Below are 15,427 nucleotides of genomic sequence, written 5' to 3' on the forward strand. Positions count from 1 at the left end.
AGGGAGCAAAAATATGTAGAGTATCTTCAACGCTATCCATAACATACATTTTCCTAGCTAGCTAGGTATAAGTTACTTACTGTGAGGTCTATATTTCAAATAATGAGTCACCACAATACCTACCAATCTCAAGGTAAAGTTATTTTTCCATAATTAAGTTACTAGTCTTTTACATGATTAATTTATCAAGTTCATCGATTAAGGATGGGTTGCTAATGATCTTTCAGAAGCATATCCACCACCGAGCCAGCAGGCACCACCACAATATTCCGATCCACCACCGAGCCAGCAGGCGCATCCTCCTCAAGGGTATCATCAAGGTCCGTACGTTGCACCACCTGCAGCTGAAAAAAAGAGGCATAAATGGTAGTAATTCAACATTTCATAATTACTCTTCTAATTGTGGATCTAAATGAATATTGTGCGTACACACATGAGCATGCACGCATACATACATATACATATATATACATACATGTATCATGTGTATCTGATTTTTTTGTTCTTTTTTTTTACACAGTTGGCGTTGTTGTTGTGTGTATAGTTGCTGCAAGCGCCTCTACTGTTGGCGTTGTTGTCTGGATTGTTGCTGCGAGTGCTGCTCCAGTATTTGATTTTGATGAGCGTGATTCATCATTACTCAAATCACATCTCTGGGAATCCTTGTGGGAAATTGACCTAATTTGTTTGGTATCCATTTATGTAATATATTATCTTTTTCATGTAATGTGACTTTTAATTATTTCAATTAAATATGCAACAATAATGGTGTTTTTCTTTCAAATTAATCTGTACTTTATATTAGTACCTATGAATTTTATGTTTTTGTCAGTTGCGTTATATCAATATGTATAATTAAAAATGGTATAAAGATGTTAACATTAATTCCAAGACAATATAAATGATTATCAAGAGTGTTTCAGCCTATTTTTAAAAATTATTTCAGAAAAAAAGCAAAACAAAAAAAACCTAAATAATATACTCTAATAAGACCTACAACTACTAGCCCGAGAAGCCATGATACTGTACCCAGACCTTGACATCTATTAGAGAATAATATAAATCATATCTTAGGATCTCACCTAAAAATTTAAGCTATTGGGTTGAGATGATTATTTGATATGGTATCAGAGCCTTGATGACCAAGCGGTCACGAGTTTGAATCTCATCATTTTTATTTATTTGATAAAAAATTAAGCACAAGGTAATATGGGTATGTACAAGTTTCAAGCCCAAAGTGTTTTCATTTAAAAAAAATATATTAGAAAATAATATAAATTATATTTTAAAATCTCAACTAACAGTTTAAGCTTATGTTAAGATAATTTTTTCATAATATCAACTCTAGAAAGCATCAATAATCTTCATGTCCAAGTGACAGCTCATTTTTCCATAGAAAGATGTAGTAGCAGCAAGGAAATAACAAACACAGTCTGGTCCAGGTATGATTCTGCTCCCTCTCTGTATTTTTAAATGCTTTTCGTTTTGATGTTTAATGATTGTTATAACACAATGAAATCATGGAATGGATGGTGGGGGCAGTAATTATTTACCCGTACACCTCCTTTTATTTTGGTCGGACTTTTTTTTCTTGCCTGGAAAGACTACAAACGATATTTTTATCATTACGAATGTCCAGTCTGGGTAAGGAGTGAGCTGTGACGCTGCTTTTGTTTTCTGCTAGATTTTGTGTTTGATGTGAAACAAATGAAGCAAAGTGTTTGATAACAAAATAAAATTGTATTTTATACTGCGGAAGTAACTAAAAAATTAAGTTTTAAATGTAGTTTATGTGAAGTAGTTTTTACATGATTTTTTAATAAAATTTTATTAAAAATTTTAAAATTTATTTATTTTTACGTTTCAAAAACGCTTTTGAGAAAAATTGAAATTTTTTTATTTTTTTTACTTCAAATTAATATTTTTTGGTGTTTTCAGATCATTTTGATGCGCTGATATCAAAAATAATTTTTAAAAAATAAAAAAATATTATTTTAATACATTTCCAAGTAAAAAACACTTTAAAAAGTAACTGTAACCACACTCTCAAACACAACTATAAACATTTTAATAATATGTTTTTTTGCTATATATAAACTTTAACCATAATTTTTATTAATTACATGTAAATTCAACTAATTTTAAAATTTATTTTAAAAAAATTATAATCATAAAAGCCTTACACTTAGACTTGGCATGGTCACGAGTTGCATGCGTTTTGTTTTGTGCTTTCATAATACAAATAATTACTTCCTAGCCTAGATGATGACGTAGGGAGCATGCTTTGTTTGGCTACTATGAAGTTTCCTTGGGCAATATCAGGTCTGGTTTGTATGATAGAGGCAGAGTGTTTTGATTCTTCATTTTGATCTTTCAAAAAGACAAAGGAGTATTTAGTTTTGTTTATGGGTCAGGCTTTTCAAAGACTTTCTTTTTAAAAAACAACGTGGGCTGCATGTTATGCTTAGGGAAGGCTGGGCTATTTGTTTTCTTAAGCCCATTCGTTTCTTTCGGACCAGGCATGTGCTGGTTTTGGTTACGGCTAGAGAGCCCAGCCCGCGTGGCTGGCTAAGTTTTAAAAGTCTTAAGATCATGTTTGGCCTCACATAAATTTGTCATAAAAAATGCAATTTCTTGGGTTGTTAAACGTTAGTTTGGCTTACACATCCCAAAAAAATTTTCAAGCCTTGTATTTCTGTTTTTTTTTTTTTTTTTTGCAAAACATTAGCCTTCGTAAAAATTTATTTTAATAATTACGTAAAAGCTCAAAAAAATTTCATAGAAACTATTTAAAATGCATTGGCACATAAACACGGCAAACTAGGATTTAATCCATGGGACATGGGCCTAGAGATCCATATAATAGGAGTCCATACATTAATTAATTTGATGAAATGGCTTAGTAAATATGGGTTAGAGGAGAGAGCTTTAATTATAATGATTAATTTTTAATTAATTTCAATTACTTTAATTCCTGTAAGATCCCATTCTTCAGGAGATAGGCTTGGCCAGCTCTATTTGGAACTGCGTTACAGGAGTGTCATTAAAATTTATTTATTTTTTATTTAAAATTAATTTTTTTATATTTTAATTATTTTGATGTGTTAATATTAAAAATAAAAAAATATTTATTTTAATATATTTTTAAAAAAAAATTTATGCTTCTAGAAGAGAAAAATCCTTAACGCGGTCATCTTAATTCCTAGGAGAAAATGCCAATACTTTGACATCGCGGGTCGAACTTTGAATTGGTGACAGCCTTTGCTTCTTTGAACAAATCGATCAAATTATTCAAAGAAATGCCAAATGTCACAGCACGATAGGTCTTGGAATCTTCCCATGCATGTAAGAAGCCGCCATTGACGAAAATATTTCCAAATATGTTCTTGTTTTAACCAACCCTACCTCCTGCTTCATGTCTACATTATAAAATTTAAGCAGCTAGCTAGCCAAGTCCTGAAGAGATAAATCTTCATATACCAAATAAGTATTTCCAGAGGGAATCAGATTTTGATTTCAGTAATGAGTTACTACAACAATCAGTATCAAGCTCCTGGAGGTGATTCAATTTATGTTCAGATCTTTGAAAATTAGCCTTTCCTTTATGATTGTGTGATTTATCAAGAAAGTTGATCAATTTATAGTTACTGTATTGATGATTTTTCAGGTATGTATGCTCCACCACCACCAGGTTCATATAATCCACCAAACCACCAGGTGTATCCTCCTCCACCACAATCTTATCCACCACCAATCCAAGGGTACCCTCAAGGCCATTACGTTGCGCCACCTCCGATGGGTTACCCTATGAAAAATGGTCCTCAATACCCCCAACAGCCACCTCCTCCTCCAGAAACTAAGCACAGGGGTGATGGATTTTGCAGTGGATGGTAATTAAAATTTTAATTTTCTTTCTCTTAATTAATTTGAATCTAAATAAGTATTCACAGTTTTTACTTATTTATTTATTTATTTATTTTCCTTTGTGACACAGTTGTGCTGCCTTATGTTGCTGCTGCCTCTTGGACATGTGCTTTTAGGGACTACGAGTGATAGCTTTTATTTATCTCCCTTGTGTTTCTTTCTTGTGGGAAATTATCATTCTTTTTTTTTTTTTCATGTGATATGTATTATTTATCCACACAATAATATTTATTAAAAAAATTTACGTGCTCTTTAATATTTTTCTCCCAAGTGCATTCTAATCCCAATACGAACCTGCTCAATAAGTAATTTACATAATTATATAAATTATATCTTAACATTTTATTAAATAATTTAATTTTTTAAATTAAAATAATTTTTTTTTATCAAAGTCTAAATGATAAACTAGTCAAAAGTTTGAATCTTGATAATGATGAACTTGTAAGAACTTCAAGTTCAAATGAATTTCACTTGCTTCTAATTAAAATAAATTAATAATACATAATAGTACTTTGATATAAATTCTAAGTTTAAAGATTTTTTACTTTTGAAAATATATTAAAAAATAATATAAATTATATTTTAATATTTTTAGAATCAAGATAACATTTAAATTTCAGGTTTAAAGAGTTCTAATGTTATGTAGGTTTTTGAGAATGTAAATAGCTAATTTAACGACTTGAATTGGCACATATATAAAGGAGACACACGAGAACTTTCAAAATGTATAGTAATGTAGATTTCAAAGGTATAACAAATTTAATAAATGAAGGCAAGTGTACAAATTCATGAAAGAAATCTTGTTCCCAAGTTGAGAGCAATTCAAAGAACTAGAGTGGTATATAGTTTCTACAAGAATGGACGCTAGTTTCAGTTCTTAATGGAATCATGTTGTTTCCTTTTTGTTGATGAACAAAAAAAAGAATGCTGCTTCCTATTAGTCAAGCCATTGGAGGAGATCTGTGGTATGCTGGTACCATTACAGGGAAGAACATTTGTCTAACCCCTTCCCCCTTTATTATAGGAAAGATGATTCCTGATGCCCCCTGAAGATATTCAGATGTTAACCATGTTAGAAAATCATTTTGGCGAACAGAAATTTTTAGAAGAAGTTGTAAGAAAAGAAAGGTCGTATCAAAAGAAACCTACCGAAATCAATCTAGCACTGGTCCACAGCCGTTTAGGAGATGGTAAGGGAAGCATTAAGCGGCTGACTCCATAGATAGCCACTGCAAAGAAATGGAGAACCAAGCTCAACGGCCGAGGGTCTAGACCAGAAAGTAGAGCTATTGGCCCTTTCGAAAATACTCCTCCAAGGCTCAAGTATTCGAAACATGCTTGGCGCATTTCGTTTCTAGCTGGATCAGGTGATGCGCTAAACACCTTGTACAGGGCACCTGCCAATGTGTTAATGGTAGATGCCACAGGCTGCAAACAAATCCACGAATCATTGGTTAAAACCGGTCTCTTGTTTTCTGTTGACAAGGTTTATTAGGATTTTGCTTGGCTTGTCTTACCTTACGCAGTGTGTAGAAGGACTCGAGATAATTGCAAAGGGAAGACGCATCATTGAGATTGTTCAGAGGTCGAAGAAGGTCACGTACTAGCACAATGTCTGATAGAGCCACAGTCATTCCTCCTCCAGTTAAGGGATGCCTCATGTTGAATGCATCTCCCATTAAAAGTGCACCTGGAGTAGGGTAAGGAGAAGCTGGCATGCTTCTGTTTGTCATTGTTCTCATGCCCCCTTTGTCAATTGCAGAAATGAAAGCATCATGCAGCTCAGGAGGAATCTGAAATGTGCAAGTTGCGTAGTCTTGTTAAGAAATCGCTGGAATGAGAGAGAATTTATTTATTTAGAGCAAGATTTGTATACCTGAGGAGCTATTGTATTTTTCAGATAGTGAGACATCTCGCCATTAGAAACAGAAGGTACTTTCTGTCCAGGAACATCTACCAAACAGCGAATCTCTGTATCCCTAATAGGATAAAACAAGATTGGAGATGGGTCAGCTAGAACAACATGTCCATGATTTGCATATGGAAGGTTGCAGTTCTCCAGCACCAAACCAACAAAACAGGATGGGATTTCAACCTGCAGAATTAGCAGGGGCCTCTTAATTTTAGCATGCAATGAAGATTAAAGAATCCAAGTGCCAAATTAACTTAAGTACTAAGAACCTATTCGGTGAAAAATGTTATATCTTAAATGCAAAAAGTCATTCATTTCGCAATTCGGTAAAGAGTGATCATCACCTTGGGATTGCAAAGGGACTGCCGCAGATTTGAAAAACAGCCATCGCAGACTATTGTTAATGGAGCATATGCTGTCAACTCTTGACCTACCCTGGTTTTGTACTGAACTCCTTTGATAGTTCCGTTTTCTTTCAGCAGAGATGTTACAGTTCCTTGTTCCAGTTTGACACTGGACAAAACGTTGAAAGAAAATTGAACTTGAATTGCTTAAGGAAATATTATTGTTTATGCAAATACCCCAGAAAGATCATGATTGGAATACTACTTTGAAATAGAACATAAGAAGTAAAATGATTCTGAAGAAAAGATTACTTGGAAAGAGTTGCAGCTTTCTCTCGCATTTTCTGAATAAAACGGCCATGATGAAAGCTTCTTCCAGCAACATCTGAAGGAAAGTTCTCTAAGGGATATGATAGTTTGGTACTTTTCCCATCTTTGAAGATCGCATATCCAAGCACTCTTTGAGCATCAATGTCACTCACACAGTCTGCAGGTACACAACATTTTCTTAACACTTACTGCTAAAATCATGAATAGTTTTGACATAGAAAATTTTAGCTGGTTCTAAGGATGTATTGAGGCTCTGGCTCACCTTCAAGGCCCAATTCAATTAATTTCAGGTAACCTCCAGGTTGTAGGAGTTCTCCAACAATTCTGTCAGGCTCTGTCAAGTCTCTTTCAATTACGTGTACTCTGCGACCATCCTACAATATGTAGAAAAATAAAATGAGATTGCAAATCACTCCTCTAGTCATTTCTACTGAAGCAAGTGTCATGCAAAGTCACCTTTCCAAGAGTGTAAGCAAGAGCTGAACCGGCAACACCAGCACCAACAATGATTATATCTGTGCTTTCAGGATTGCGTGCCCAGCTCATTCCATTTTCAGAGCTTTTCAAAGTACTGTCCCTTGGAATATCCATTGAAACTCTAACCTTTTTCCTTCCTTTTGCATGAAAAGCTAAAAGTAACCCCCAAACAAAAACAGAAGCAATGACTCCTCCCAATAGATACTGATATTCCATTACTAGAGACTGATCAGAAAACATGGGCTGAAAGCTGCAGTTACTACTTACTAGACTTTGCCTTTCCTTTTTAGTCAATGAGTATGGGAGGACTGATCTTGTGCCCTTTATAGGGCCTACGAAACAGCTAATTTTTTCGGCATTTTCTGTAAAATTGTTAGATATTAATTACATTGAAATATACCTCAAGATGACTTCATTCAAATAAAACCATGGGAGCCAAAACAAGGGGTGATTAGCAGTTTCCTTGTTACATTATTGTTACAATTTATTTTATTGACCAACTCCTGTAATCTCTCCTGCAATGTATACAAAGTATAGAATCCTTCATTAACTTTGACTACACTGTTAACAGGTAGAACAGGCGTTCTGGGGGGGCCTTATTTTTTAAAACTAAGGTTTTGTATCTTTGTCTATGTTTTGCTTGACCTAAAACTTGTAAGAACTACGATTTTAGTGTTTTAATATCATAGTTATTAAACTTAATATAGAATTGATCTAAGGTAAAGTTCATATTCCGGATCAAGAAAGTTAACTTAGCTTAACTTAAAAAATAATCAGTTTTAAGACTGAGTTTCACTTAGTTTTTAATCGAGTCAATTTCTTTTTATATTTTTTTCAAACTCAAATCCGTTTAGATTTTGGATCAAATCGCCAGGCAATACAGATTTTATAACTATGGTCAAGAAATGTGTTGCTTGACCTAAAAGAAAAACCATGGGAGCCAAACAATGGGTGATTAGCTGTTTAAGAATTTCACCAAAATATAAAAACAGTTTAATGGCCAACTTTGTGGCCATCATGCTATTAATTTATACAGTGTATATAATCACTTGACAAGTTTGACTAAACTATGGACAAAGAGAAGAAGAGGTTAGGACCACCTTCTTTAATTAATGATTTTCTGTCTTAATACATGTTTTGTATGACATTAAACTTGCAGCCATGTGTACACCGATTGCCCAAAAACCCAAAATAATAAATCTTTGACTTAAGTTGGTCCATGATGCTGATAGGAATCTTAAATCATTTCCCTTGAACTTCTGCCAAATGATCATTAAAATGGCTTTGCTTTACCATAATTTTAAAAAATCTATCATGAATATACCTGTCATATAATCACTTGGGGTGCTTTTGTTTTGAAAACAAATATTATTGAAAAACATTTTTATTAAAAAAAAAAATTTCTTGTTTAAATTTGTTCTGGAAGATAATTTTTTTTTTTTAAAAAAAAAAGAGATTAAAGTTCTAGGATCTAGGTAATAGAGGAAAAGATGGTTTAAATGGTCATGATGGTTGTGTCGATGACCGCAGTAAAATGGTGGTTGTTGCGGTGGTGTTATAGTCTATAATGTTGAAGTCTGTAGATAGTCTCCCTAATCACTTACGGAAGGACCTGATCTATAACGTGTAGAAAACTTACCTGGTGACTTCAAGGAAAAATAAGGTAATCTCAACGCTGACCTTTAAGATAAAATAGAGAATTCATTAATGGATGACGTTGGTTGTAAGACAGGCACAGACGCCAGTAAATTATGGTTCTGATCAAGGTACTGTTGGACTACACACACACACACACTCGGACAAGTACATCAATGAAATTGAAGACTTCTTAATAACGTAGTACATACAAAGATGCATTTTGCCAAATCCCAGGAAGAATATGATTTTATTAGGGGGTTTTATGTACAACCAGATGCGTTTTCACATTGATCAACCATGGTTACTATCCGGAGAAGCATAATATACATACATGGTTTAAATATTGCAGCACTCTTCTCTTACTGAAAAGCGTTCGATCAATTCAACTTCAGGCATCGACGGATACACTCACGGCATTTAGCTCAACGTGCTGCTTCCCCTCACTCTGAGGATGCACGGTTACAGTAGCACAAGCCTCTGCGGGTGAAGATTGATAATCTCCTGCCTGAGAAATGCAAATTGAACTCACGAAAGGTTTTCTATTAACCATATTATCATGGTCATCTTGTTCTTCTGAAATGATTTCCCACTCCTCTTTAAGTGAAGTAAATTGTAATCCACTCTCTTTGTGCCTTTCCATTTCGAATGCAGTGGGTAGAATGACGTAATCATTTATTGGATTGTAGAAAGGATCAGAATCTGCCTTCAGCCAATGCTTTACAATCCTGAATAAATGATGGTCGCTGAGAATTCCACGGTGCTCACCAGGCACTCCAACCCTTGCTTCTGCATTGAGACCATCAGCCTGGAAGAAAGTAAAAATGAGGAAAAATACATAAGTTTAGAAAGAAGCATATTTCAAAATGCAAGCATCTTGTCCTTCAACAGCTTACATGAGCTAAAGCAGTGGCCAGTGAATAAAAGCTTATTCCTAGCGTGGTTACTTTTGTGAATTAGTAAATCAGAGAGTTAGTGAAAAGCAAGTCACAAACCTTGGCTGATTCAGCAGGAACTGTACCATCACCGTCAACACAAATGTATTTAGGCTGAAAACATATGAACAAAAATCAGCTTTTCTGACCAATTCAACAATCACAACAAAGTGTTCATACAAATGCACAATTTACTAAAAGAACTATCTGTTTGCTCTGATATCAACCAGAGATAGGAGCAAGTCAGAGAAATATCTGATCAGCTGATCCACAAAGTCCCAATGATCAGACATTTCTCTAACCTTAGGGCATTATGCGAGTATGCATACAAGAATTGTGTAGCACAACTCTTTAATAAAAAAGAATTAAAATACAAGAGAAGACAAACACAAGTATTCCATGTCTACTGCACAAGTTACCCATATAAGAAATGACATCATCAGAATAAGAGAGTATGAGATAATGACCTCACAAAATTGCAATTCTGGTAGATCAGCGACAGGTACCTCTGCACTTCCATAGCTGCAGAACAGTACTTTGTGTAAGAGGCAATATACACAAATAAAATTGCAAGAAATGTTAAGACATCATCAGATAACGCAGAGCTAAGATGTTTAGAGAGTATGCTAGTGAGACAGGGGGTTTAGAATTTAGGGTTGCAGAATGAAGTTTAGGGTTTTTCTTATTTGCATGTTTTTTGGCTTTTTGACAGTTCAAAAGTTTTGGAAGTGGGTGGGGTGCATTGTGAAAGAAAGCTCCTTTTCAAGAGGGACAGGTGTGACAAAGGATCTCGTTAATCCTTGGCCGAGATTAAGGGATTAATTGAGTCCGAAAAGATTTAGTTATGACAATGATATGGTGGCTGAATCTCATGGAGTTTTACTGGAATTCACATCAGAAAGCAGGAAAAAAAACGATGCTTTCCTGTTAGACCTAAATAATGGTAAAAAATGGTGTAGCAAGATATACAAACTCTCGCTATTCCAACAAAAGAACCTGGACTCCAAGTAAACAAAAAATTCATACTTAGACTACAAAACCTAAAACACTAAAACAGACAATTACATCAAAGGCTAGACCCCATGGGCTGTTAGTCAACTCAATTCAGCACTACTGCCAATTATAGGATATTCGAACTGACTTTCAACATCACATATCAAATCAAACCAGTAGCCTTCAGCATTCACTGTGAAAAAAGCTATTCCTTTTCTCAAAATAGCCCTTGAGTTTGACATGTAATAAAAAAATATCAAAACCTTTAAGGTATGGAAACCTTAAAATAAGACTTCATATTGACAAGAAAAGAACTTGACGCCAGTGGCCAGCCTGCAACATATAGATGAAACCATAAATATTCCTTTGATGTTTAGTTCAACTTTTGTTGTTGCTTTTGTTGTTTGCAATCTTATGCGACTAGCTTGCATTCAGTTATAAAGTGCAAAGCTTTATCTAAAGACCTCATTAGAAGCATTACCAAACAGTGTGAGGCGTTTCCAGACTGATCCCGTAAATATTGTAGAATTTAACTCCAGGAGGAACTTTAGCATGAGACAAAACCTTCTGTGTTTCATCAGCCCATTTCAAGATATCTAAGTTAAAAGGTAATGGAATATCCTCTCCATCATAATTGACCTGGAATGAGAAAATACAGAGATTACCATCCAAACAAAATGATACATGGAGAAAGATCACTAAAATAATCAAAACATGATAGTAAAAGGGCACACTATGCACATCGTTTTCTTTTTAATTTAAAGCGTGAAAAGTTACAAAAAAGAAGAGGATAAATCAGATTTGCAACATCATTTTTTTAGCCTAATCAATTATTTAATCTGAAAAGTAAAATATATGAGAGAGAAATGAAACAACTAATCATGATGAAAAACATTGGAATGCACTCTAATCAAAAGATGATAAACTTCACCAATCTGCATTTACATAATACATGTTCTAAGCTCACCGTGTTACTTGAAAGAGCATCTTTGAAAATTTGGATGCTCTCTTCAGGGGAATATGACTCTAGGATTATCTGAGAATTTTCATCGCTATCTTGCTTCTCTCTCCAGATTTCCAAAACAGGAAGATGTTGCCAATGAAAATGTGGACAAGCCATCAATTCATATATTGATGGACATTCAATAAGCTGAAAAATCGTTGCACATAGAATCAGTATACGATACTCAGAAAAGCCATTCTAAAAGAATTGAGTTTGAAAACCATTCATAATTCTCATAATTCGAGAAACACAAAATGGATCAATAAAAAAGGGAAGCTAATAGATATGTATTAAATGCCAAAGTACATGGGCTCCTACCAGCTGGTGCATGCTCCATTTTGATATAAAAAAGTTCTGCTCCCACCCTTCAACAAAGGACATTCCATTTAGAAAGGTAGATGTAACGTACCCAGGTGCACCTGTTGGACAAATAACACATATAGCTTTCATTTGAACACTGTTCCAAAATCATATCAGGATAACCTTCCTTGGAATAGCTGAAATAGCAGAAACAGAAACTAAAAGCACAAAGCTGACTGAACAAACAACTATAATAAAATTTGAATTCCAAAGTTTGATTAAATGTGTAAATTGGAAAAGTTATATTACCCTAACAGAATTAGAAGTTCTGCTTTGTAACATGTAAATATACACTTGGCAACTGGTCTGTATATAAACGCAAATCTAAACTGCCAGATATAAGCCAAAATATTTTCTATACTTTCCTTTTTCATATGGAACAAAGAAATGACTCCTGTTTCAGGGTATATCAGTTATTCCAATTGTAAGAATAATTATTAATGGAAGTAGTTATGGAATTTTTAGTATGCTAATAAAATTAGAAGTTCTATTTTGGTAAATGTAATTATATCACTGAAAAACTTGATAATTGGTTCATATTCAACTGCAATCATAAATTGTCAAAAAATAAGCTGCATTTTTTCTAATATTGTCTTTGTCCATACACAACAACGAAATCTAAATAAGGTAAAGTCACATGCTTCCCACAATTCATCAGCATCTAAGCTAATTACAGTTTCTTATGTGTGTAGACTTTTACATAGCACTAGAAGATGCAGACCATGGGAGGTACAAAGGCCAACTGGTTTCAATTACACACATATAATAGAATCACTTACCCCGGAATGGGGCAGCAATGGCAATCCAATTCTTCACATATTTCTCAAATATCTGCCAAAAAAAAGGTATAAAATTTGAGGTTTTTCATCAAAGAAATACTAAAGAAGCATCAGATAGCAACTTAATCATCCAAATATAAGGAAAATAAGAACAGAACATTGCTCCAAGAGACGATGTGGGAAATTTACATCACTGTGCAGGGACATGAAGCATTTAACTAGCAGACCCCCCATTGAATGACTTATGATGTTTATCTTTTTCCCTCCTGATGCTTGATACACTGACTCTAACTTTTTAGCAAGGCGCTCTAATGTCTCTGGCAACCTAGAAATTAAGCAAAGCACGAGTGCCCTAAATCATGAAGAGTAAAAGGAAAAGAAATGCTCCATACATTGTAAAGCCAACTCCATTTAAAAAAAAAAACGATTTGGGGCTAAGAACTTGGTAATTATAGCAGTATTGGAGATAGCTGGTTGGTTTAATACATACCTGTTGCTTTGCCGAAAATCATACCCAAACCCGAAAAGAGTTTTTCCCTCTTGAAAACCCCACTTGATCATTTCAACAATCATATCATGGAAATAATAAACACAGTCACGTCCTATTATCTGCATGAAACAAAATAATGTGTATGAAACTTCCATGCAAATTTAATTGAGAACTAAAAGCCAACCTTTATAGCAATATATTCAATTTTGATAACATCTGATTATCACTCTTTTCCACAATAAAACTAATATCTGAAGAAATTTGAGACCAAGTTGCATACCAACCCGCATCAGCCATGAATTTGACGTTTTACAATATAATGGAAAATAGAAAAAGCTTCTTATACATGAGAGACATTAGAGATGAACTAGATTAAAGGTGAATTTTGAGATATCAAGTAACTTGAACGTTGTAGCATATACTTAAGAATTGTTTAAAATGAACAAAACTATAATGAAGTTCTAGTTGAACAAAGCTTGTAAATTAAATCAGAAAACATCCAATATAATGCATTTGAATTTTCCAGTAAAATGGACTCTTCTTTCTGTAAAGTTGTTCTCCAAAACATCTCCTATCTCAAGAGCATTAACAAGTCCTTTAATTGTGAGCTTATGTTTCAATTATTCAAATTAGAGCTGACTTTCTCTGTTGCAATTGTTATTGAATAAAGTAGAACTTCCTATTATAAAGCAAATATAACGGAATCATAGCTCCCCCCAACCCACCTAGTTAAAAGTGGAAAATTTTACTCCATAGCAAGGTTTTGAATCTAAATACCATGTAAGATAAGCATAAAAGATACGAAGATGAAGAACATACCATGTCAGGATCCAACACATCAATAGCATGCAATCCATATCTATCTTCTGGAACCACAATATTTCTCTTTGGATCTAAAGTCACAGACCTTCCTGTTTCCCATAAACACATTAATTTAACAGCATAAGTAAAAGGCAAACTATTATTCAGCATCACAATTTCTCATCATACAATTTCTATTTAATTTTTTTTTTAATGCTTCCTGATTCTCAAAAGTATCATAAAATTAACAAATTTTAGAAATTCTCAAACTTTACCCCCATTTTCTAACTACACTAAACTTTGCCCAAAATCTAAGCACCAAGCATGAGGATGAAATACTGACAAACCAAACGCGCATTAAATCATTTGACCCCAAATAAAACAGAATTTGTCTTTTGCAAACACAAAATATATATTAATTTAATGATTTCCACAAAGATCATAAACTTAAAAACCTCTATAAATCCTCAAACCTTACCCCGTTTTTTTCCTTTTCCTCCCGTAAATTAAAGTTTTCCCAGATTCTAATCAACCAAGCTTATGCTTAAATTCCTTAACTTTCCATCAGTTTCTCAGCAACCAAACACATCCTTAACTACAATCCCATAAAATCACTCAAAAATCCCAACTTTTCCTTCCATTTTACAAAAAACAAATCCACCGTAAAACAGCTAATTAAAAAAAAAACCCAATTGATTAACCACAAAATCACCAAAATAAAAACCCTTAGAAAATCAAAATTTTTTATTTTTTTTTACCAGTTTGAGGATCAAACCGAGACCAGAGCTTAGTTCGGCACGTGTAATCAGCAGCAAGAATCCGAATCCAAACCCGTTCTTCTTTATCACCATTCTCCTTATCCACCGCTTTTAGAATCGAACCGGCGATACCCGGGACTAAAAGGACCGGGTCGAGATTCGGATCAACATAAGGTTGCGGTTTTTTTATCAAGCGTAGCCATAATTCCACCGATCGAACAATGTCTTCTAGTAACATAGCCATGATTGATTGATTGATTGATTGATCAGACACCCTAATTTCTGCTCTTGTTGAGAATAATTGGGAATTTGAATTGAAATTTTGTGGATTGGGGGCTTTTTAGAGCGGAGATCTGAAGGCGAGAGAGAGATTTTAGCCGGTAAGAGACGGAAGTGGATAACTATGATTACAAGCCAGTCCTCGAACTACTAAATATTTTCTAATTTTATAATATTTTTGCAATTTTATCAAGGCGACTACCATTGACGAATGACTTATTAATATAATTAATTAATGTTTCTTTCTGCAAATAATATGGATTTTGCTAATTTTCATGTCCCTAACAATCTAATATATATATATATTTTAAATAAAATATTATATCTAGTGCGTTAAACATGTCGTGGAAATTAAGTTATTATAATTAATACAAGATTTTATTAAATAACACAAAGTATTTTATTGT

The 15,427-nt window shown here is 33.9% G+C and overlaps 3 protein-coding genes and 1 long non-coding RNA gene across 4 annotated transcripts; 2 read left to right on the forward strand and 2 right to left on the reverse strand.

Moving 5' to 3' along the window:
- Positions 1 to 228: 228 nt before the first annotated feature.
- LOC18105961 (uncharacterized) lies at positions 229 to 831 on the forward strand. Its single transcript, XR_008057519.1, has 2 exons — positions 229 to 366; positions 545 to 831. It is a non-coding gene; the product is annotated as an uncharacterized LOC18105961 (long non-coding RNA).
- Positions 832 to 3,378: 2,547 nt separating this feature from the next.
- On the forward strand, positions 3,379 to 4,180 carry LOC18105960 (protein CYSTEINE-RICH TRANSMEMBRANE MODULE 4). The gene is made up of 3 exons (XM_006374639.3): positions 3,379 to 3,559; positions 3,668 to 3,890; positions 3,995 to 4,180. The coding sequence occupies exons 1-3, from the start codon at positions 3,523 to 3,525 to the stop codon at positions 4,038 to 4,040; spliced, it is 306 nt and encodes a 101-aa protein (XP_006374701.2). The 5' UTR covers positions 3,379 to 3,522; the 3' UTR covers positions 4,041 to 4,180.
- Positions 4,181 to 4,673: 493 nt separating this feature from the next.
- On the reverse strand, positions 4,674 to 7,414 carry LOC18105959 (squalene monooxygenase SE1). The gene is made up of 8 exons (XM_024586613.2): positions 6,967 to 7,414; positions 6,773 to 6,884; positions 6,493 to 6,667; positions 6,181 to 6,349; positions 5,801 to 6,019; positions 5,442 to 5,717; positions 5,074 to 5,352; positions 4,674 to 4,970 (listed from the first exon to the last, which is right to left on the reverse strand). Exons 1-8 carry the CDS (start codon positions 7,225 to 7,227, stop codon positions 4,866 to 4,868), a joined length of 1,596 nt encoding a protein of 531 aa, XP_024442381.1. The 5' UTR covers positions 7,228 to 7,414; the 3' UTR covers positions 4,674 to 4,865.
- Positions 7,415 to 8,843: 1,429 nt separating this feature from the next.
- On the reverse strand, positions 8,844 to 15,160 carry LOC18105958 (lecithin-cholesterol acyltransferase-like 4). The gene is made up of 11 exons (XM_006374637.3): positions 14,742 to 15,160; positions 14,002 to 14,093; positions 13,183 to 13,301; positions 12,882 to 13,017; positions 12,693 to 12,744; positions 11,872 to 11,972; positions 11,518 to 11,700; positions 11,032 to 11,189; positions 10,025 to 10,079; positions 9,618 to 9,671; positions 8,844 to 9,430 (listed from the first exon to the last, which is right to left on the reverse strand). The coding sequence occupies exons 1-11, from the start codon at positions 14,983 to 14,985 to the stop codon at positions 9,014 to 9,016; spliced, it is 1,611 nt and encodes a 536-aa protein (XP_006374699.2). The 5' UTR covers positions 14,986 to 15,160; the 3' UTR covers positions 8,844 to 9,013.
- Positions 15,161 to 15,427: the final 267 nt, after the last annotated feature.

Source organism: Populus trichocarpa, chromosome 15 (assembly GCF_000002775.5).
Source record: "Populus trichocarpa isolate Nisqually-1 chromosome 15, P.trichocarpa_v4.1, whole genome shotgun sequence".
NCBI classification, from domain to species: Eukaryota; Viridiplantae; Streptophyta; class Magnoliopsida; order Malpighiales; family Salicaceae; genus Populus; species Populus trichocarpa.